This window comes from Oncorhynchus clarkii, chromosome 2 (genome assembly GCF_045791955.1).
Source record: "Oncorhynchus clarkii lewisi isolate Uvic-CL-2024 chromosome 2, UVic_Ocla_1.0, whole genome shotgun sequence".
NCBI classification, from domain to species: Eukaryota; Metazoa; Chordata; class Actinopteri; order Salmoniformes; family Salmonidae; genus Oncorhynchus; species Oncorhynchus clarkii.
This window is the reverse complement of record NC_092148.1, coordinates 5,845,455-5,869,043: the sequence shown is the minus strand read 5'-3', so window position 1 is coordinate 5,869,043 and position 23,589 is coordinate 5,845,455. Positions and strand designations below refer to the sequence as shown.

Here is a 23,589-nt window from a genome sequence, read left to right as displayed (position 1 = left end):
AAAGTGAACCCAGATTCGTCCACTGTGTTTACCTCTGTGTTCTCTCAGGGGGTCCAAAACCCCCCTACCTTCCCCTGTCTACCCCCCCCCCCCCCCAGTGTTCACCCACCCAGGCCCAGCCCACCTCAGACAGCATGGACAGGGGGAGGTAGAGATCGTGGAACTTCCTCTGCAGGGGCTGGTCTTGAATGGTTTACCAGATGTTTCCTGATCCCCTCTCTCCCCCTCTCTCTCTCGCCCTCCCTCTCTCCATGTCTCTCCCCCTCTCTCTCTCCCTCCCTCTCTTCCTTCCTTCCTTCCCTCCCCTCCCTCTCTCTCTCTTTCCCTCCCTCTCTCCCCTCCCTCTCTCCCCTCCCTCCTTCCCCAGCAGTGAAAGGGAAGGGAAGGGTGCAGTAGCAGTCAGTATCTCTCTCCCTCTGGATCTAAGCATATAGAACAGAGGCACCTGGAGTCCTTGCTGTTTCACAGCCCTCTCTATCTCTCTATTTCTGCATCTGCAGACCAACCAGAGAGCCAGCCGGAGCTGTTGTTGGTGCTTCTACAGGGATCTGCATTGGCTCAGTCAGAGGAGGCCGTAACTCACCTGCGCTCACAGACACACACACACTGAGACAAACAGCCAGACAGACACACACTCAAGGTTTACTGGCCCATTCCCCTCACACACACCTTTGGAGTGCACTGTGAGAGAGGAGGAGACGAGTACACCGTGCTGGTTCTACTCTATAGTAATGTCGTGGGACTGTGGCCTGAAGTACATGTTCTCTGTGTCCCCGGCGCTGAAGCCGGGGGGTGTGTGTGCCCTGCACGACAAGGAGGACCTGTCCCATCTGGAGATGGTCCAGAGACTGGCCAAGGACGGATGTCGCTTCCTCCAGAATCACAACAACAGCAGCAAGGCCGCCCCGGAGAGGACAGCAGAGGTGAGAGACAACGTCACGCTGCATTCACAGAATATTAACACTGTGACAGAGCTAGAGAAATCATCACACTCTCAAACACAGTGACAGAGTTAGTCTAGAGAAATTCTCACACTCTCAAACACTGTGACAGAGTTAGTCTAGAGAAATCCTCACACTCTCAAACACTGTGACAGAGTTAGTCTAGAGAAATCATGGCACTCTCAAACACTGTGACAGAGTTAGTCTAGAGAAATCATCACACTCTCAAACACTGTGACAGAGTTAGTCTAGAGAAATCCTCACACTCTCAAACACTGTGACAGAGTTAGTCTAGAGAAATCATCACACTCTCAAACACAGTGACAGAGTTAGTCTAGAGAAATCATCACACTCTCAAACACTGTGACAGAGTTAGTCTAGAGAAATCATCACACTCTCAAACACTGTGACAGAGTTAGTCTAGAGAAATCCTCACACTCTCAAACACTACACTCTTAGAAAAAAGGGTTCCAAAAGGGTTCTTTGCGGAGTGATAAGGTTCTACCAAGAACCGTTTTGATCAGAATAACCCTTTTGGAAAACCAGTGTTCTTTGTAAGGCAAAGGGTTCTACCTAGAACCTTTAACATCCTAAGAACCTTTTTTGGAAGAAAGGGTTCTTTGGAAGGCAAGTAGGGTTTTGCATATAACCATATATAATAATGACTATTGCAGGGATATTTTCAGATGTTTGGATGTATTGTAATATCTGTATTTTGCATGTACATTTATTCATTTGGATGAACTTTATGCTACACAATGATAAACAACATATCCTTTCAGTTGGATTTATTGCACCCGTTAGTTACTGAGATGGTTGTTCCAGTTTAGATGATTGAGGTAGACTCAGTATTCAATCTTCCCTAACCTGGCAGTCATTTTGAATACAGGTTGCAGGGGATTGACAATGTTGAATATCCTTACTCTGGCTGGATTCCAGTAGGAATTACACATCACTTTGCAAGCCAGCATAATGTGACTTACAGGCCTGATTTGGCCTGTAAACCAGGAGATTCCTAACACCAGTGTGTTCGGATATAACTAGGCCCTCAAATAAAGGCCTTATGATATATGTTAAAATAAAATTGGCTGGTGTAACCATTTATAGAGGCTTCTAGGAAGAACCGTCCACTCTCTCTAGAGCACCACTCCCTCTATAAGCACCACTCCCTCTATAAGCACCACTCCCTCTAGAGCACCACTCCCTCTATAAGCACCACTCCCTCTAGAGTACCACTCCCTCTATAAGCACCACTCCCTCTATAAGCACCACTCCCTCTAGAGCACCACTCCCTCTATAAGCACCACTCCCTCTAGAGTACCACTCCCTCTATAAGCACCACTCTCTCTATAAGCACCACTCCCTCTATAAGCACCACTCCCTCTATAAGCACCAATCCCTCTAGAGCACCACTCTCTCTAGAGCACCACTCCCTCTATAAGCACCACTCCCTCTAGAGCACCACTCCCTCTATAAGCACCACTCCCTCTAGAGCACCACTCCCTCTATAAGCACCACTCCCTCTAGAGTACCACTCCCTCTATAAGCACCACTCCCTCTATAAGCACCACTCCCTCTATAAGCACCACTCCCTCTATAAGCACCACTCCCTCTAGAGCACCACTCCCTCTATAAGCACCACTCCCTCTATAAGCACCACTCCCTCTCGAGCACCACTCCCTCTAGAGCACCACTCCCTCTAGAGCACCCCTCCCTCTATAAGCCCCACTCCCTCTATAAGCACCGCTCCCTCTATAAGCACCACTCCCTCTATAAGCACCACTCCCTCTAGAGCACCACTCCCTCTATAAGCACCACTCCCTCTAGAGCACCACTCCCTCTAGATCACCACTCCCTCTATAAGCACCACTCCCTCTCGAGCACCACTCCCTCTATAAGCACCAATCCCTCTATAAGCACCACTCCCTCTATAAGCACCACTCCCTCTAGAGCACCACTCCCTCTATAAGCACCCCTCCCTCTATAAGCACCACTCCCTCTATAAGCACCGCTCCCTCTATAAGCACCACTCCCTCTATAAGCACCACTCCCTCTATAAGCACCACTCCCTCTATAAGCACCACTCCCTCTATAAGCACCACTCCCTCTAGAGCACCACTCTCTCTATAAGCACCACTCTCTCTAGAGCACCACTCCCTCTATAAGCACCACTCCCTCTAGAGCACCACTCCCTCTAGATCACCACTCCCTCTATAAGCACCACTCCCTCTCGAGCACCACTCCCTCTAGAGCACCTCTCCCGCTAAAAGCACCAATTCCTCTAGAGCACCACTCCCTCTTTAAGCACCACTCCCTCTAGAGCACCACTCCCCCTAGAGCACCTCTCCCGCTATAAGCACCAATCCCTCTAGATCACCACTCCCTCTATAAGCACCAATCTCTCTAGAGCACCACTCCCTCTATAAGCACCACTCCCTCTATAAGCACCACTCCCTCTATAAGCACCACTCTCTCTATAAGCACCACTCCCTCTATTATCACCACTCCCTCTATAAGCACCACTCCCTCTATAAGCACCGCTCCCTCTATAAGCACCACTCCCTCTATAAGCACCACTCCCTCTATAAGCACCACTCCCTCTATAAGCACCACTCCCTCTATAAGCACCACTCCCTCTAGAGCACCACTCTCTCTATAAGAACCACTCTCTCTAGAGCACCACTCCCTCTATAAGCACCACTCCCTCTAGAGCACCACTCCCTCTAGATCACCACTCCCTCTATAAGCACCACTCCCTCTAGAGCACCACTCCCCCTAGAGCACCTCTCCCGCTATAAGCACCAATCCCTCTAGATCACCACTCCCTCTATAAGCACCAATCTCTCTAGAGCACCACTCCCTCTATAAGCACCACTCCCTCTATAAGCACCACTCCCTCTATAAGCACCACTCTCTCTATAAGCACCACTCCCTCTATTATCACCACTCCCTCTATAAGCACCACTCCCTCTAGAGCACCACGCCCTCTATAAGCACCACTCTCTCTATAAGCACCACTCCCTCTATAAGCACCACTCCCTCTAGAGCACCACTCCCTCTAGATCACCACTCCCTCTATAAGCACCACTCCCTCTATAAGCACCACTCCCTCTATAAGCACCACTCTCTCTAGAGAACCACTCCCTCTATAAGCACCACTCCCTCTATAAACACCACTCCCTCTATAAGCACCACTCCCTCTAGAGCACCACTCCCTCTATAAGCACCACTCCCTCTATAAGCACCACTACCTCTATAAGCACCACTCCCTCTATAAGCAACCACTCCCTCTAGAGCACCACTCCCGCTATAAGCACCACTCTCTCTATAAGCACCACTCCCTCTATAAGCACCACTCCCTCTAGAGCACCACTCCCTCTAGATCACCACTCCCTCTATAAGCAACACTCCCTCTATAAGCACCACTCCCTCTATAAGCACCACTCCCTCTATAAGCACCACTCCCTCTATTATCACCACTCCCTCTATAAGCACCACTCCCTCTATAAGCACCACTCCCTCTCGAGCACCACTCCCTCTAGAGCACCACTCCCTCTAGAGCACCACTCCCTCTATAAGCCCCACTCCCTCTATAAGCACAGCTCCCTCTATTAGCACCGCTCCCTCTATAAGCACCGCTCCCTCTATAAGCACCACTCCCTCTATAAGCACCACTCCCTCTATAAGCACCACTCCCTCTATAACCACCACTCCCTCTATAAGCACCACTCCCTCTATAAGCACCACTCTCTCTATAAGCACCACTCTCTCTATAAGCACCACTCTCTCTAGAGCACCACTCCCTCTATAAGCACCACTCCCTCTAGAGCACCACTCCCTCTAGATCACCACTCCCTCTATAAGCACCACTCCCTCTCGAGCACCACTCCCTCTAGAGCACCTCTCCCGCTAAAAGCACCAATTCCTCTAGAGCACCACTCCCTCTAGAACACCACTCTCCCTAGAGCACCTCTCCCGCTATAAGCACCAATCCCTCTAGATCACCACTCCCTCTATAAGCACCAATCTCTCTAGAGCACCACTCCCTCTATAAGCACCACTCCCTCTATAAGCACCACTCCCTCTATAAGCACCACTCTCTCTATAAGCACCACTCCCTCTATAAGCACCACTCCCTCTATAAGCACCACTCCCTCTAGAGCACCACTCCCTCTAGATCACCACTCCCTCTATAAGCACCACTCCCTCTATAAGCACCACTCCCTCTATAAGCACCACTCTCTCTAGAGAACCACTCCCTCTATAAGCACCACTCCCTCTATAAACACCACTCCCTCTATAAGCACCACTCCCTCTAGAGCACCACTCCCTCTATAAGCACCACTCCCTCTATAAGCACCACTCCCTCTATAAGCACCACTCTCTCTAGAGAACCACTCCCTCTATAAGCACCACTCTCTCTATAAGCACCACTCCCTCTATTATCACCACTCCCACTATAAGCACCACTCCCTCTAGAGCACCACTCCCTCTATAAGCACCACTCTCTCTATAAGCACCACTCCCTCTATAAGCACCACTCCCTCTAGAGCACCACTCCCTCTAGATCACCACTCCCTCTATAAGCACCACTCCCTCTATAAGCACCACTCCCTCTAGAGCACCACTCCCCCTAGAGCACCTCTCCCGCTATAAGCACCAATCCCTCAAGATCACCACTCCCTCTATAAGCACCAATCTCTCTAGAGCACCACTCCCTCTATAAGCACCACTCCCTCTATAAGCACCACTCCCTCTATAAGCACCACTCCCTCTATAAGAACCACTCCCTCTATAAGCACCACTCTCTCTAGAGAACCACTCCCTCTATAAGCACCACTCCCTCTATAAGCACCACTCCCTCTATAAGCACCACTCCCTCTAGAGCACCACTCCCTCTATAAGCACCACTCCCTCTATAAGCACAACTCCCTCTATAAGCACCACTCCCTCTATAAGCACCACTCTCTCTAGAGCACCACTCCCTCTAGAGCACCACTCCCTCTATAAGCACCACTCCCTCTAGAGCCAACCATTCATCCAAATGATCTTAACTTGTCATCTGGTATTATTGGATGGTTCATATCCGGTAATGCCTCTGCCCGGAGGATCTCTCCAGGTACAGGGTTGGAGTGAAAACATCCAGGAGGTTATCTCTCCAGGAACAGGGTTGGAGTGAAAACGTCCAGGAGGGTATCTCTCCAGGAACAGGGTTGGAGTGGAAACCTCCAGGAGGGCATCTCCAGGAACAGGGTTGGAGAACCCTGCCCTAGTGAACCAAGCCTGTTGCCTGCCCACTCACTTGTTATTCTGAGAACTAGAAGGATCTAGAGGGGAGTTTTATTAAGTCCTACGTAACACTCCATTCAGTTAACTTGGAATACACCTACTTACTGTAAGAGCTATATGGCAAATGATTGACAAACCTCTAGCTATCTACTGTGACTGCCTTATTAACCTGTTAAAAACAAATTAAATTAATTTTGTTCCTAACTACCGTATACTTAGAACCATCACAATGTCAATACCGTTAACTGAATCCAGTGTTATTGGGTGGTTAAGAGCGCTCACTCTATTTTGTGTCAAAATCCAACAGCCTATTAGAACACTTGAGAGGAGGTGGTGTCCTGATTGGCTAGCTCGGTGTAGGGTGAAGTTGCCCCTAGATGCTGATCTCAGGAAAATGTAGCATTTTGCCCACTCATGGTTAAGGTCAGGACTGGGGGAGCGAAGCTGATCCTAGGTCTGTACCTAGAACCACCCTGGAGCGCTGAGTCCATGATGGCCTCAGTTCTTCCCTTCCTGCCTGGCCAGCTGTGTTTCTATCTGTGCAGCAGAACGACACAGCAACAATGGCAGGAAGAGCTGACGTAAGTTCCACAGGCCCCTGGCTGGCCCCACAGTGGGCTGGCCCCTCAGTCTCCCCACCATGCCAAGACATTGTGTTGGTTTCAGGGTGGATTTCAATGCTGCAGGTCCCTGACCTTTTCTCTAAAACACTGGGGATGAGTCCCAAACTGCACCTTTTCCCCTATATAGTGCACTACGATTGACCAGAGCCCTATGGACCCTGTTCAAAGTACTGTAGGTCACTATATAGGGATCCATTTGGGACACAGCCTGGAGCTGGGTTGGTTACTGTAACCCTGCTTGTCATAATTCACCACAATGAACGTGACTCTACTGTACACCGTAGCATGGCCTTAAATGCCATCTTAGATGTGATAACAACACCTCCTTGTCGTTGTGTGTTCTTTCAGTAAATGTCACCTTCTTATTCAATAGGACTAACTCTTCTACGTCAAGTGGGTGTCTCAAGTAGGGCTGTGCCCTCAAACCTATTTTTATTCTCAACCTTTTTAATAAAGCCCACATCAAAAGAAAATAGAACATGTTTTGTTTTGTTGGTGGGATCTGAGTATGACCAAGAGGCAAAGATCTGAGTTGGTTTATGTCATTGTAAATAAGAATTTGTTCTTAACTGACTTGCCTAGTTAAATAAATTTAAAAAAGTGATGTGATGCTTCTTGAAAATTTTACAGCTTGACTAATTCTTAAAGGAAAATACCACTCAAAAATATGTTTTTATTACAGGATCTGTCTTGAATGTGGTCTGAATGCTAAAGCAACATGTTCTGAAATGCAGGTAGAAAAACATTTCCTTCATGAAGAATAATAATGTATTCTACACCTCTTCTAGTCTGTTACCGTTGTCGTTCTATGCCTTGCATGTTCAGGGGCAGCTGTGTACTTCTCTCTGTGTGTACTCGTCTTGCTACCTCTAACGCTGTTGTAATCTATAGCACCTACATAGAAAATGCATTTGCTGAGCATTTTTCATTCCAAGCCTACCAGGACAAATCCATTTTGAACACAGAGATAACTCTCCACAGTAAAGTACATACAGTATCTTAGCACTAAAGCCAGTGTCCTACATGTTGTTGTGAATGGGTGATTTTTCATGTCTGCCAGCACAGCATAATGTATGGTACTGATTATGAGACTTGTCATCTTCACTAGGAAGCCTGTGTTGATATGGAAGGTTATTGCTGCCTGGTCGTAAATATTCCACAAGCTTATGTTTCCCTATGTTAGATAGCTCCTATGTTTCCCTATGTTAGATAGCTCCTATGTTTCCCTATGTTAGATAGCTCCTATGTTTCCCTATGTTAGATAGCTCCTATGTTTCCCTATGTTAGATAGCTCCTATGTTTCCCTATGTTAGATAGCTCCTATGTTTCCCTATGTTAGATAGCTCCTATGTTTCCCTATGTTAGATAGCTCCTATGTTTCCCTATGTTAGATAGCTTCTATGTTTCCCTATGTTAGATAGCTCATATGTTTCCCTATGTTAGATAGCTCCTATGTTTCCCTATGTTAGATAGCTTCTATGTTTCCCTATGTTAGATAGCTCCTGTGTTTCCCTATGTTAGATAGCTCCTATGTTTCCCTATGTTAGATAGCTCCTATGTTTCCCTATGTTAGATAGCTTCTATGTTTCCCTATGTTAGATAGCTCCTATGTTTCCCTATGTTAGATAGCTCCTATGTTTCCCTATGTTAGATAGCTCCTATGTTTCCCTATGTTAGATAGCTCCTATGTTTCCCTATGTTAGATAGCTCCTATGTTTTCCTAAAGGAACAGTGGATCAATGTTTTGATCATCCAACACAGTCTTCTTTGTTTTCTTGTTCATTGTATTGTTTTTGTCCACTTGCAGAACAGAACAGTTTGAGATAATGTGCAGATGTCGTGTTTATCTATTTTCATCACACAGCCAATTCCTAGAGAAGGACTGGAGGTTAACGGCCTAAGCAGGAATTTGAGTAACTCACTTCTGGATAGTAACCCAGGCAGACTTGTGTCACATCACATCAGTAAAAACCACTTATTCTACAGCCCTCTGATGTAAACACTTCTCAGTGGGAGAGAGAATTATATGTGTATCTGTGTTCTATCAAGACCCCGGAGGTCCTGCTGCGGACTTCATAGCGAACATGTTTGAGCTGCCTCAGCCGTGGTTACACAGAGAATGCCAACACATCCCTTAAGTCTGCACAGTGCCTCTGAACGGGAGAACAGCGTCTGGAGGGTTTCCATTTAGAAAGCTGTTACTACCCTGACTTAAAATGTTAAGTGGTATCAACTTATCAAACGTACGTTTTATCAGCTCAACTTGATTTCTTCGGATTTGACATAACTTAAGCAGTCATTTTTTACATTTGAAATAACTAAACAAGCCAACAGAGGGAGCTTCACTGCTTAGCCACAGTCGTGGGTTAGGAGTTCAGCCAAACTGGACGTGACCTATCAGGGTCTAAGTGATGGATAGCGTTTCTCCTCCACAGTGTTTATGTTAGGAAACATTCTAGTGGTACTGGAGGTCACCTCCACCACTTCTACAGGAACACTGTGTCCCAGAGAGAGAGAGAGAGAGAGAGAGAGAGGAGAGAGAGTTGCACTCTGCCTCATTAAAAGCATCCAGTCTGGAGTGGAGGCCAGTGCCATTGTTTATAAATGGACACTTGTGGTCACAAAGGCCAGCCCCTCCACAGAGTAGCACAGCAGCTGCAAAGACTGTTTGGGGGGGCGGGGGGGCACGCCTGGCCTGATGCTGGTTGACTGGTCAGAGGCACTCTCTGATTTCTGATTCTACTCCCGAGTTTGGTTTACTGTTCAAGGTGCCATAGCACGAAATACAGTATCTGTCTTTAAGGTTGTTGTTTTTTTAGAGCAGGGGTTCTCAAACGTTTTGGGGCCTTTTGTGATAGCAAATTCTTCAAGAAGCATTGCCTGATGTGAACCATGCCTCGAACAAAAGAGACCTCAGAAGACTGTTGACTTGCATAAAGCTGGAAAGGGTTACAAAAGTATCTCTAAAAGCCTTGATGTTCATCAGTCCATCAGTCCACAGTAACGTGACACGTCATGCACTGCCAAGCTGTTGACTGCTGTGGATCAGTGGATAATCTGTTGATGTTAAATACTGAACAACCTGTGGTTGGAAACGTACATGAGGTGACATCCCCATGTAGGTTTCAGATGAAGTGAGCCCTGTCTGAGCCAGAATGCCCCATAGGGACAGGAGCCCCTGTACAGGGCACTAGTCTGTCACAGCCCCTGTACAGGGCACTAGTCTGTCACAGCCCCTGTACAGGGTACTAGTCTGTCACAGCCCCTGTACAGGGCACTAGTCTGTCAAAGCGCCTGTCACAGGGTTCATAGAAAGCAGCTGTGTTGTTAAGCTTTCATCATGGTGTGAAGCAGGATGCCGAGAAGCACAGCCCTCAGATTCTGGGAAACTGTTATGTTCTGCAAATCCCACCTTGACTCACTGCCTGCATCCCAAATGGCACCATATTCCCTACATAGTGCACTGCTTGTCACCAAAGCCCCATCAAAAGTATTGCACTATGTAGGGAATAGGGTGCCATTTGGGACACAGTCACTGTACTGTGTAAGGAACTGCCAATAACATTACCATTAATGGTCTTTTTGGATACGCATGAAAAAGTCCCTCCCTGTAAGATCTGCGTTAGAGACGGCACCTTTTCCCTATACAGTGCACTCCCTTTGACGAGGGGAGATGGGCTGCCATTTGGGAGTCCAGATCTGATTGTGTGATTTTTGTACTGCCTGTGTTGGGGAAAGTGCTCTGCTCATTGATGGACAGCTTTTTACTTATGTGCATTAGTTTGTGCTTGTGGCCATGCTTTGGGATCAGTTGAAGTGTGTCAGGAAGTGGTGCTGTGCTGAAGGTCCCTGGATGCCTCAGTGCAATAGTCAATTAGAGCAGAAAACTGCAACCACTTCCAGCCTGTCTGCCTGCCTAATGGCATGCAGAGGCTTTTTTTGTTTGTTTGTTTGTTTGTTTGTTTGTTTTTGTGTTTGTGTTTGTGTGTGTGTGTGTGTGTGTGTGTGTGTGTGTGTGTGTGTGTGTGTGTGTGGCATGCAGTAGACTCCTCATTATGTAATACTAAGTACTCCAGTCCAGACCCAGCAGTGTCAATCATTCAACGGGCACCAATTACTCCAGCTGCAGACATGATTAGAATGTGCATGGCTACTGTACTCTACCATATATTAATCTACTGTACTCTACCACCTATTAATCTACTGTACTCTACCACCTATTAATCTACTGTACTCTACCACCTATTAATCTACTGTACTCTACCACCTATTAATCTACTGTACTCTACTATCTATTAATCTACTGTACTCTACCATCTATTAATCTACTGTACTCTACCATCTATTAATCTACTGTACTCTACCACCTATTAATCTGCTGTACTCTACCACCTATTAATCTACTGTACTCTACCATCTATTAATATACTGTACTCTACTATCTATTAATCTACTGTACTCTACCATCTATTAATCTACTGTACTCTACCATCTATTAATCTATTGTACTCTACTACCTATTCATCTACTGTATTCTACCATCTATGAATCTACTGTACTCTACCATCTATGAATCTACTGTACTCTACCATCTATTAATCTACTGTACTCTACCATCTATTAATCTATTGTACTCTACTATCTATTAATCTACTGTACCCTACTATCTATTAATCTATTGTACTCTACTACCTATTAATCTACTGTACTCTACCATCTATTAATCTACTGTACTATACTATCTATTAATCTATTGTACTCTACTACCTATTAATCTACTGTACTCTACCACCTATTAATAATGTGCATCCCAAATGGCACCCTATTACCATCCCCCCACCCATATGCCTCTGGTCAAAAGTAGTGCACTTTACAGGGAATAGGGTACTATTCTGTCTCTGTATCTACTGCCCAAATATCACCAACTTTACTGAATGTCAAATGCTTCAACCATTAATTTAATTGGTTTATTACGCAAACTGTATACTTGTCAGAAATCCTCATGCATGGCTGCTTGCAAAGCTGACATGTTCAGACATCCGATGAGAGAAATAATGAGATGGAATGGAAGAGAGATGTAGAATCACTAGTCCTGGTTCAACCAGTCCATTACAATCACCATTACAGGTCCATTACAATCACCATTACAGGTCCATTACAATCACCTTTACAGGTCCATTACAATCACCATTACAATCACCATTACAGGTCCATTACTATCACCATTGCAGGTCCATTACAATCACCTTTACAGGTCCATTACAATCACCATTACAGGTCCATTACATTCACCATTACAGGTCCATTACAATCACCTTTACAGGTCCATTACAATCACCTTTACAGGTCCATTACAATCACCATTACAGGTCCATTACAATCACCTTTACAGGTCCATTACAATCACCTTTACAGGTCCATTACAATCACCTTTACAGGTCCATTACAATCATCATTACAGGTCCATTACAATCACCATTACAGGTCCATTACAATCACCATTACAGGTCCATTACAATCACCATTACAGGTCCATTACAATCACCATTACAGGTCCATTACATTCACCATTACAGGTCCATTACAATCACCTTTACAGGTCCATTACAATCACCTTTACAGGTCCATTACAATCACCATTACAATCACCATTACAGGTCCATTACAATCACCATTACAATCACCTTTACAGGTCCATTACAATCACCTTTAAAGGTCCATTACAATCACCATTACAGGTCCATTACAATCACCATTACAATCACCATTACAGGTCCATTACAATCACCATTACAGGTCCATTACAATCACCTTTACAGGTCCATTACAATCACCATTACAGGTCCATTACAATCACTATTACAGGTCCATTACAATCACCATTACAGGTCCATTACAATCACCCTTACAGGTCCATTACAATCACTATTACAGGTCCATTACAATCACCTTTACAGGTCCATTACAATCACCATTACAGGTCCATTACAATCACTATTACAGGTCCATTACAATCACCATTACAGGTCCATTACAATCACCCTTACAGGTCCATTACAATCACCATTACAGGTCCATTACAATCACCTTTACAGGTCCATTACAATCACCATTACAGGTCCATTACAATCACCATTACAGGTCCATTACAATCACCCTTACAGGTCCATTACAATCACCATTACAGGTCCATTACAATCACCTTTACAGGTCCATTACAATCACCATTACAGGTCCATTACAATCACCCTTACAGGTACATTACAATCACCATTACAGGTCCATTACAATCACCATTACAGGTCCATTACAATCACCTTTACAGGTCCATTACAATCACCATTACAGGTCCATTACAATCACCATTACAGGTCCATTACAATCACCTTTACAGGTCCATTACAATCACCATTACAGGTCCATTACAATCACCTTTACAGGTCCATTACAATCACCATTACAGGTCCATTACAATCACCCTTACAGGTCCATTACAATCACCATTACAGGTCCATTACAATCACCATTACAGGTCCATTACAATCACCTTTACAGGTCCATTACAATCACCATTACAGGTCCATTACAATCACCCTTACAGGTCCATTACAATCACCATTACAGGTCCATTACAATCACCATTACAGGTCCATTACAATCACCTTTACAGGTCCATTACAATCACCATTACAGGTCCATTACAATCACCCTTACAGGTCCATTACAATCACCCTTACAGGTCCATTACAATCACCATTACAGGTCCATTACAATCACCATTACAGGTCCATTACAATCACCATTACAGGTCCATTACAATCACCTTTACAGGTCCATTACAATCACCATTACAGGTCCATTACAATCACCCTTACAGGTCCATTACAATCACCCTTACAGGTCCATTACAATCACCATTACAGGTCCATTACAATCACCATTACAGGTCCATTACAATCACCTTTACAGGCTATGTTGTTGAAGAATACTATTTTTGTGTGTTTATGTATTCGTTTTCCAGTATTCATCCACTCCCTCTACTAATCCCTAATGCTCTCTGAGGTAACTGAACAGTGATTTCCATCTGGTATTTATGCATCCGTGTGTGTTTGTGTTTGTGTTTGTCCAGTTATGACCCAAACAGCTACAAATGGTTGAATGTGACTTCCTTTTCCCAGTTCCCACAACCCCCCACTACACTTCTCTTGCCAACCTCGATTCCTAAAAGGGCCTTCATGTGTCCCTCGGTTTCCACTCCAGCCAATATCCCCCGGCCTAATTGGTTCAATTAGTTACTTCCCCTTCGTCTGCATTGGTGCCGGTGTTAAACCCTCTATGCAGATTATAGTGGTGATGTAACTCTCTTTCTAATTTACACACCCTTCAACACATTATTGTCTTATTGAACCAATGGTATTGATAAAGATAATGTACTCTTAATTAGGACTTAAGGGGAAAAAAACAACACAGCACAACACAACACCACACACACACACACACACACACACACACACACACGTTCATTGCCTCTTAGTCTCTTAGTCTAATCTAGAGCGACACTAGCAATAACCTCGTAATATTATTTAACACCATTATCTGGGACAGTTACTACTACAATATCCCAATTCAACCCATGGGTATTCCCACAGAGTGAGTGGACTGCATAATCTGACTACTACTGAATATACATGATGTACTGTATAGTAATTGATTTTGCTTCACAACTTATTCTGCTCTACTGCATGTGAGGAACAGTCATAAGTTGTAGTTGTTGTTGTGGTAATTGTCTCAGTGGGTTAAACTGCTATCCTTGACCCATGACTACATGAGACTGGGTGGCCAGAGGACAGGCATTCACAGCAGAGGAGTTTGTTGTTCCTGTGTGGGTGGAAAGAGAGGGGGGGAGGGGAGCGAGGGAGGAACAGTGAAGGGGGGATGGAGTGAGAGAGAGAGAGATGACCAGTTAAGTGTTTTCCCTATGTGCCTGAAGGCTGGGAAAGATTGATAACACTCTGGTGATTAAGTGACATTGCCGTCGCGGTGTGTGTGTGTGTTCCTGTGTGTGATCGTGTCTTCTGCACCAGTCCCTATCTCTCTTCCTTATGAAACCCTCACACAGAGCACACAGGGGTGACATTAGAAAACCCAGAGCTGTCTCCTCTGAGGCCAACAGCAAACCCTTTAAAGCCAGTGTTTTTACTCCACACTAAGACCTGCTCCTCACATAAAACACATCCAAAGTGTTACGGAAGACAGATAGATAAATCATGGTCTAAACAGCATTCATATCCTCTAAAGAACAATTGTTCATTAAAATATGCTTTCGTTTGATTGTAAATACAATTCCTGACTGGGGTTTACTGATAAAAAATGAATGAATGATTATTGTAATCTATGGAGAGGGTCTTTCATTCAGAGGACTGGATGTGACAGGGCTATTGTGATGGAAATCAGTGGGATGCGGTGAGAGGAAAAGAAAAGACAGGGAATCTCCTTAGTGATTATGCCCCTCCCTCCCTCCCTCCCTCCCTCCCTCCAGGCCCACAGTGACGAGGCAGTCCGTGTATGTTTGCGGGAGCGGGGCCAGGAGGTGCTGGTGCTCCAGAGAGTGTCGTCACAGCGGCCTGCCCCCTCCGCATCGGCCAGGGGAGGGGGGAGACCCAAGGAGGGGGACAGGAGGTAAGCCTCTGTCTCTCCGCTTTCACCCCTCCCTCTCACTCTCTCTCTTTCCTCCCTCCTTCTAGTCCTTCTCCTCCTCAGTCTCCACACACACACACACACACACTTCTAAACACAGGCGGCGTGTGCTTGCATTGCAGCTCACATCACACAGATGGATGGAGCTAGCGTGTGTGTGTGAGAGAGAGTGAGTTAGCCGGGAGTGAGCCGTAGCTGGCTGACTGGCTGACTGGCTGTGCAGACACAGGGGAGAGTGTCACCGTCTCAGGCTGGGTGTGGAGAACTCTCTCTGGGGTAGGGAGACCACAGGACCAGGGTTCTCCCAGGGCTCTATAGCAGCTGCAGCAGGTGGACAACTAGCCGGATGGGCCAATGGGTGGCTGAGGGAAGGCATGCAGCAGTAACCACGGCAACAATGGTACCGGCTGTAAGGGGCACAGGGACATGCTGAGGATGGGCACTCGGCCGCGGCAACCCCCGGACCTGCGGCAGCGGGAGGAGGGCAGGCTGCTGGCAACGGTGGCTCTGGTGGAGCAGGAGGAGGATGAGGAGGAAGACTCAGAGGAAGGCAGCAGTGGAAGCGGGGGCAGTGACAGCGCCAGCCGGGCAGAGGAAGGGGCCAAGGCCACCAAAGTCCCCACCTTCGATGTCCCCTACTTCCGCTACATAGACGAGGAGGAGTCAGAGGGAGAGGGGGATGGAGAGGAGGTGTGGAGCAGCAGTCGCTCTCTGTCCTCCATCGAGGACGACTCGTCCAGTGACAGTGTTGTCTCTGACAGGTACGTGGTGGTGTCAGGGACCCCAGAGAAGATCCTAGAACACCTGCTGTCTGTCTTGAGGCTGGACAACCACCGTGATGACCAGGGGAGCACACAGCAGATCAAGGAGTCAGGTCAGTCACTTACCCCCCCAAATCAATATGTTTGGCCTCTGGCTACTACTTTTAATCTATGTTAAACTATGTTAATCTATGCTAAATTATGTGAATATTTTTAAAGCGGCGTGAGAGAGATAGAGAGACTGTTCATTTTGTATTGTATATTTCACTTTTGTTTATTATCTATTTCACTTGCTTTGGCAATGTAAACATATGTTTCCCATGCCAATAAAGCACCTTAAACTGAAGAGAGAGAGAGAGAGAGAGAGAGAGAGAGAGAGAGAGAGAGAGAGGAGTGTCTCTTACTAAAGAGGGATCTTTGACTATGTATGGTGATGAGGAAATAGGGTGATAGAGAAAGAGAGAGAGAATAGATTGAGAGAGATAAAGTGAGAGATGCAGGCTGCTCCTGGGAGAGTGATATATAGAGTGGTGGTAAATGGGAGAAGAGAGGTGGGAGGCTGATATATAGAGCAGTGGGAGATGAAAGAAAGGAGATGGGAGATGGGAGGCTGATATGTAGAGCAGTGGGAGAAGGGAGGCTGATATATAGAGCAGTGGGAGAAGGGAGAAGGGGGGCTGATATATAGAGCAGTGGGAGATGGGAGAAGGGAGGCTGATATATAGAGCAGTGGGAGAAGGGAGAAGGGAGGCTGATATATAGAGCAGTGGGAGATGGGAGAAGGGAGGCTGATATATAGAGCAGTGGGAGATGGGAGATGGGAGGCTGATATATAGAGCAGTGGGAGATGGGAGATGGGAGGATGATATTTAGAGCAGTGGGAGATGGGAGAATGGAGATGGGAGGCTGATATATAGAGCAGTGGGAGATGGGAGAAGGGAGGCTGATATACAGAGCAGTGGGAGATGGGAGAATGGAGATGGGAGGCTGATATATAGAGCAGTGGGAGATGGGAGAAGGGAGGCTGATATATAGAGCAGTGGGAGAAGGGAGGCTGATATATAGAGCAGTGGGAGAAGGGAGGCTGATATATAGAGCAGTGGGAGATGGGAGAAGGGAGGCTGATATATAGAGCAGTGGGAGAAGGGAGGCTGATATATAGAGCAGTGGGAGAAGGGAGAAGGGAGGCTGATATATAGAGCAGTGGGAGAAGGGAGGCCGATATATAGAGCAGTGGGAGATGGGAGAAGGGAGGCTGATATATAGAGCAGTGGGAGATGGGAGATGGGAGGCTGATATATAGAGCAGTGGGAGAAGGGAGAAGGGAGGCTGATATATAGAGCAGTGGGAGATGGGAGAAGGGAGGCTGATATATAGAGCAGTGGGAGAAGGGAGGCTGATATATAGAGCAGTGGGAGAAGGGAGAAGGGAGGCTGATATATAGAGCAGTGGGAGATGGGAGAAGGGAGGCTGATATATAGAGCAGTGGGAGAAGGGAGGCTGATATATAGAGCAGTGGGAGAAGGGAGGCTGATATATAGAGCAGTGGGAGATGGGAGAAGGGAGGCTGATATATAGAGCAGTGGGAGAAGGGACATAGATGCAGCCGGTCCAAGATGAGTTCCCTATCAGGTTACCTGCTCCATACCTTGCTTCTGCCAGACCACATCATTGCTCATTCTGATGAGTAAGTGTGTGTTTGTGGCTTCACTGAACTGATCTGAACACCTAGACCTTTTCCAGAGAGGGTTCTAGAATCACGAGCAAATGCAGGAAGCAGTGTAGAGGACTATCAGGAAATGGTGATTTTTGGGTCAATTTGATGTTCAGATCGGGTTTCTATCAGCAGGGGATAGGGACTCAGCTCTGTATGTCCCAATGAGACACTGATCGCCTGTCAAAGATCCTTCATACAGAAACTCCAGAGTCCATTCAGTCCTGGCTCCTCTAAACTAGTCATCTCTCTCTCGTCTCCCTCCCTGTTTTCATCCCCTCCCCTCGCTCTCTCTCTGTTCAATCTGCAACCCTGCTAATGCTACTGTTGGGGCCCTGGGCGGCTCTCACTGCTCCCTCCAGAATAACAAGGGGGGGAGATCATACGGGATAATATGGAATCTCAGCTTCACTAAAAACCATGCAACTATAAAATATTGTCTCTACTAAACCTGTCACGAGGAGATGGAGATGGTGGTGTTCTGATGAGAAGTCATTAGCTTCACGCAGGCAGCCGGCCATGAGAAGACTATAATGCTGTGTTCCAAATGGTACCCTGTTCTCTAAGTAGTGCACTACTTGGGGAATAGGGTGCCATTTAGGACGTTGTGGTCAATGTGTTGGGGGTTGATGATAAGCAGAGCTAATATAAATCTCCTCATATATAATTGATATCACAATGAAGTGAAAAGAACAATCTTTACACATATAGTATTCAAGCTGCTATAGCTGTTGAGGGTTAGTTCCCAGATACCCAGGCTAACCGAGACATTATAAAGATTGCAGAAAATATCTTTCTGCCAGAGAGCACTTCTTTTAAAGAACACTACAGGCATTTTTGAGGAAGATGTGATTTTTTAAATATTTTTATTTAACTAGGCAAGTCAGTTAAGAACAAATTCGTATTTTCAATGACGGCCTAGGAACAGCAGGCAGAACGACAGATTTGTACCTTGTCAGCTTAGGGATTTGAACTTGCAACCTTCTGGTTACTAGTCCAACATGCTAACCACTAGCTACCCTGCCACCCCATGAGCTGATAATATAATGTACAGCTCTAGTACAACACCATTGTATTCTACTATATACTATATTCCAGTGGTATTCAAAGTCGGGGTCATGACCCCTGTTGGGGTCACGGGGAAACTACTTTGGGGAACAAAGAAATAAGAGTACAGATTACTGTATGGGACAATATACACGTTTTTTTGAGATAATAATGACACATTTAATTTTATTGAGTAAATGTATCTATTGGTTTCTTTTCATTTTGAAGATAATTTTTTGATGTAAAAACCTAAATGTACCAATTTTAAGGTTGCGTCATTAGATTTGGGGTGGGGTCTCGAAAAGTTATGGGATCCCAGCTGAAACAGTTTGAATACCACTGCTCTTGTCTAATGTAGTACACTATGAAGGGAATAGGGTGCATGTGGGATACACTATGAAGGGAATAGGGTGCATGTGGGATACACTATGAAGGGAATAGGGTGCATGTGGGATACACTATGAAGGGAATAGGGTGCATGTGGGATACACTATAAAAGGAATAGGGTGCCATGTGGGATACACTATGAAGGGAAAAGAGTGCCATGTGGGATACACTATAAAGGGAATAGGGTGCCATGTGGGATACACTATGAAGGGAATAGGGTGCCATGTGGGATACACTATGAAGGGAATAGGGTGCATGTGGGATACACTATGAAGGGAATAGGGTGCCATGTGGGATACACTATGAAGGGAATAGAGTGCCATGTGGGATACACTATAAAGGGAATAGAGTGCATGTGGGATACACTATGAAGGGAAAAGAGTGCCATGTGGGATACACTATGAAGGGAATAGGGTGCCATGTGGGATACACTATAAAGGGAATAGGGTGCATGTGGGATACACTATAAAGGGAATAGGGTGCATGTGGGATACACTATAAAGGGAATAGAGTGCATGTGGGATACACTATGAAGGGAAAAGAGTGCCATGTGGGATACACTATAAAGGGAATAGGGTGCCATGTGGGATACACTATGAAGGGAATAGGGTGCATGTGGGATACACTATAAAGGGAATAGGGTGCCATGTGGGATACACTATGAAGGGAATAGGGTGCATGTGGGATACACTATGAAGGGAAAAGAGTGCCATGTGGGATACACTATGAAGGGAATAGGGTGCCATGTGGGATACACTATAAAGGGAATAGGGTGCATGTGGGATACACTATAAAGGGAATAGGGTGCATGTGGGATACACTATAAAGGGAATAGAGTGCATGTGGGATACACTATGAAGGGAAAAGAGTGCCATGTGGGATACACTATAAAGGGAATAGGGTGCCATGTGGGATACACTATGAAGGGAATAGGGTGCATGTGGGATACACTATAAAGGGAATAGGGTGCCATGTGGGATACACTATGAAGGGAATAGGGTGCATGTGGGATACACTATAAAGGGAATAGAGTGCATGTGGGATACACTATGAAGGGAAAAGAGTGCCATGTGGGATACACTATAAAGGGAATAGGGTGCCATGTGGGATACACTATAAAGGGAATAGGGTGCCATGTGGGATACACTATGAAGGGAAAAGAGTGCCATGTGGGATACACTATGAAGGGAATAGGGTGCCATGTGGGATACACTATGAAGGGAATAGAGTGCCATGTGGGATACACTATGAAGGGAAAAGAGTGCCATGTGGGATACACTATGAAGGGAATAGGGTGCATGTGGGATACACTATGAAGGGAATAGGGTGCATGTGGGATACACTATAAAAGGAATAGGGTGCCATGTGGGATACACTATGAAGGGAAAAGAGTGCCATGTGGGATACACTATAAAGGGAATAGGGTGCCATGTGGGATACACTATGAAGGGAATAGAGTGCCATGTGGGATACACTATGAAGGGAATAGAGTGCCATGTGGGATACACTATGAAGGGAATAGGGTGCATGTGGGATACACTATAAAGGGAATAGGGTGCATGTGGGATACACTATAAAGGGAATAGAGTGCCATGTGGGATACACTATGAAGGGAATAGGGTGCATGTGGGATACACTATGAAGGGAAAAGAGTGCCATGTGGGATACACTATAAAGGGAATAGGGTGCCATGTGGGATACACTATGAAGGGAATAGAGTGCCATGTGGGATACACTATAAAGGGAATAGGGTGCCATGTGGGATACACTATAAAAGGAATAGGGTGCCATGTGGGATACACTATAAAGGGAATAGAGTGCATGTGGGATACACTATGAAGGGAATAGGGTGCATGTGGGATACACTATGAAGGGAATAGAGTGCCATGTGGGATACACTATAAAGGGAATAGGGTGCCATGTGGGATACACTATAAAAGGAATAGGGTGCCATGTGGGATACACTATAAAGGGAATAGAGTGCATGTGGGATACACTATGAAGGGAATAGGGTGCCATGTGGGATACACTATGAAGGGAATAGGGTGCCATGTGGGATACACTATGAAGGGAATAGGGTGCATGTGGGATACACTATGAAGGGAATAGAGTGCCATGTGGGATACACTATAAAGGGAATAGGGTGCCATGTGGGATACACTATAAAGGGAATAGGGTGCCATGTGGGATACACTATGAAGGGAATAGGGTGCATGTGGTATACACTATGAAGGGAATAGGGTGCATGTGGGATACACTATAAAGGGAATAGGGTGCATGTGGGATACACTATGAAGGGAAAAGAGTGCCATGTGGGATACACTATGAAGGGAATAGGGTGCATGTGGGATACACTATGAAGGGAATAGGGTGCCATGTGGGATACACTATAAAGGGAATAGGGTGCCATGTGGGATACACTATAAAGGGAATAGGGTGCCATGTGGGATACACTATAAAGGGAATAGGGTGCCATGTGGGATACACTATGAAGGGAATAGGGTGCATGTGGGATACACTATAAAGGGAATAGGGTGCCATGTGGGATACACTATGAAGGGAATAGGGTGCATGTGGGATACACTATAAAGGGAATAGGGTGCATGTGGGATACACTATAAAGGGAATAGGGTGCCATGTGGGATACACTATGAAGGGAATAGGGTGCCATGTGGGATACACTATAAAGGGAATAGGGTGCCATGTGGGATACACTATGAAGGGAATAGGGTGCCATGTGGGATACACTATAAAGGGAATAGGGTGCCATGTGGGATACACTATAAAGGGAATAGAGTGCATGTGGGATACACTATGAAGGGAATAGGGTGCATGTGGGATACACTATGAAGGGAATAGAGTGCCATGTGGGATACACTATAAAGGGAATAGGGTGCCATGTGGGATACACTATAAAAGGAATAGGGTGCCATGTGGGATACACTATAAAGGGAATAGAGTGCATGTGGGATACACTATGAAGGGAATAGGGTGCCATGTGGGATACACTATGAAGGGAATAGGGTGCCATGTGGGATACACTATGAAGGGAATAGGGTGCATGTGGGATACACTATGAAGGGAATAGAGTGCCATGTGGGATACACTATAAAGGGAATAGGGTGCCATGTGGGATACACTATAAAGGGAATAGGGTGCCATGTGGGATACACTATGAAGGGAATAGGGTGCATGTGGTATACACTATGAAGGGAATAGGGTGCATGTGGGATACACTATAAAGGGAATAGGGTGCATGTGGGATACACTATGAAGGGAAAAGAGTGCCATGTGGGATACACTATGAAGGGAATAGGGTGCATGTGGGATACACTATGAAGGGAATAGGGTGCCATGTGGGATACACTATAAAGGGAATAGGGTGCCATGTGGGATACACTATAAAGGGAATAGGGTGCCATGTGGGATACACTATAAAGGGAATAGGGTGCATGTGGGATACACTATGAAGGGAATAGGGTGCATGTGGGATACACTATGAAGGGAATAGAGTGCCATGTGGGATACACTATGAAGGGAATAGGGTGCCATGTGGGATACACTATGAAGGGAATAGGGTGCCATGTGGGATACACTATAAAGGGAATAGAGTGCCATGTGGGATACACTATGAAGGGAATAGGGTGCATGTGGGATACACTATGAAGGGAATAGGGTGCATGTGGGATACACTATAAAGGGAATAGGGTGCATGTGGGATACACTATGAAGGGAATAGGGTGCATGTGGGATACACTATGAAGGGAATAGGGTGCCATGTGGGATACACTATAAAGGGAATAGGGTGCATGTGGGATACACTATGAAGGGAATAGGGTGCATGTGGGATACACTATAAAGGGAATAGGGTGCCATGTGGGATACACTATAAAGGGAATAGGGTGCCATGTGGGATACACTATAAAGGGAATAGGGTGCCATGTGGGATACACTATAAAAGGAATAGGGTGCATGTGGGATACACTATGAAGGGAATAGGGTGCCATGTGGGATACACTATAAAGGGAATAGGGTGCCATGTGGGATACACTATAAAGGGAATAGGGTGCCATGTGGGATACACTATGAAGGGAAAAGAGTGCCATGTGGGATACACTATGAAGGGAATA

General features: G+C 45.9%; 2 protein-coding genes across 2 annotated transcripts in view; both read left to right on the top strand.

Annotated features, from left to right (window-relative positions):
* The first annotated feature begins 726 nt into the window (after window positions 1-726).
* Window positions 727-15,536, top strand: LOC139419022 (rap guanine nucleotide exchange factor 5-like). Its single transcript, XM_071168852.1, has 2 exons — window positions 727-923; window positions 15,393-15,536. Exons 1-2 carry the CDS (start codon window positions 732-734, stop codon window positions 15,534-15,536), a joined length of 336 nt encoding a protein of 111 aa, XP_071024953.1. The 5' UTR covers window positions 727-731.
* Window positions 15,537-15,543: 7 nt separating this feature from the next.
* The window catches only part of LOC139419611 (rap guanine nucleotide exchange factor 5-like), a 54,146-nt gene continuing 46,100 nt past the window's right edge, over window positions 15,544-23,589 (top strand). Inside the window, exon 1 of the mRNA XM_071169594.1 lies at window positions 15,544-16,424. Coding sequence (XP_071025695.1) covers window positions 15,977-16,424 — 448 coding nt within the window. The 5' untranslated portion in view covers window positions 15,544-15,976. The remainder of the gene's footprint in view (window positions 16,425-23,589) is intronic.

Coding starts and splice junctions, on each gene's coding strand:
- LOC139419022 (XM_071168852.1), top strand. CDS start 732: ATGTCGTGGGACTGTGGCCTGAAGTACATGTTCTCTGTGTCCCCGGCG. Junction 924..15,392: donor CCCCGGAGAGGACAGCAGAG/GTGAGAGACAAC, acceptor CCCTCCCTCCAG/GCCCACAGTGACGAGGCAGT.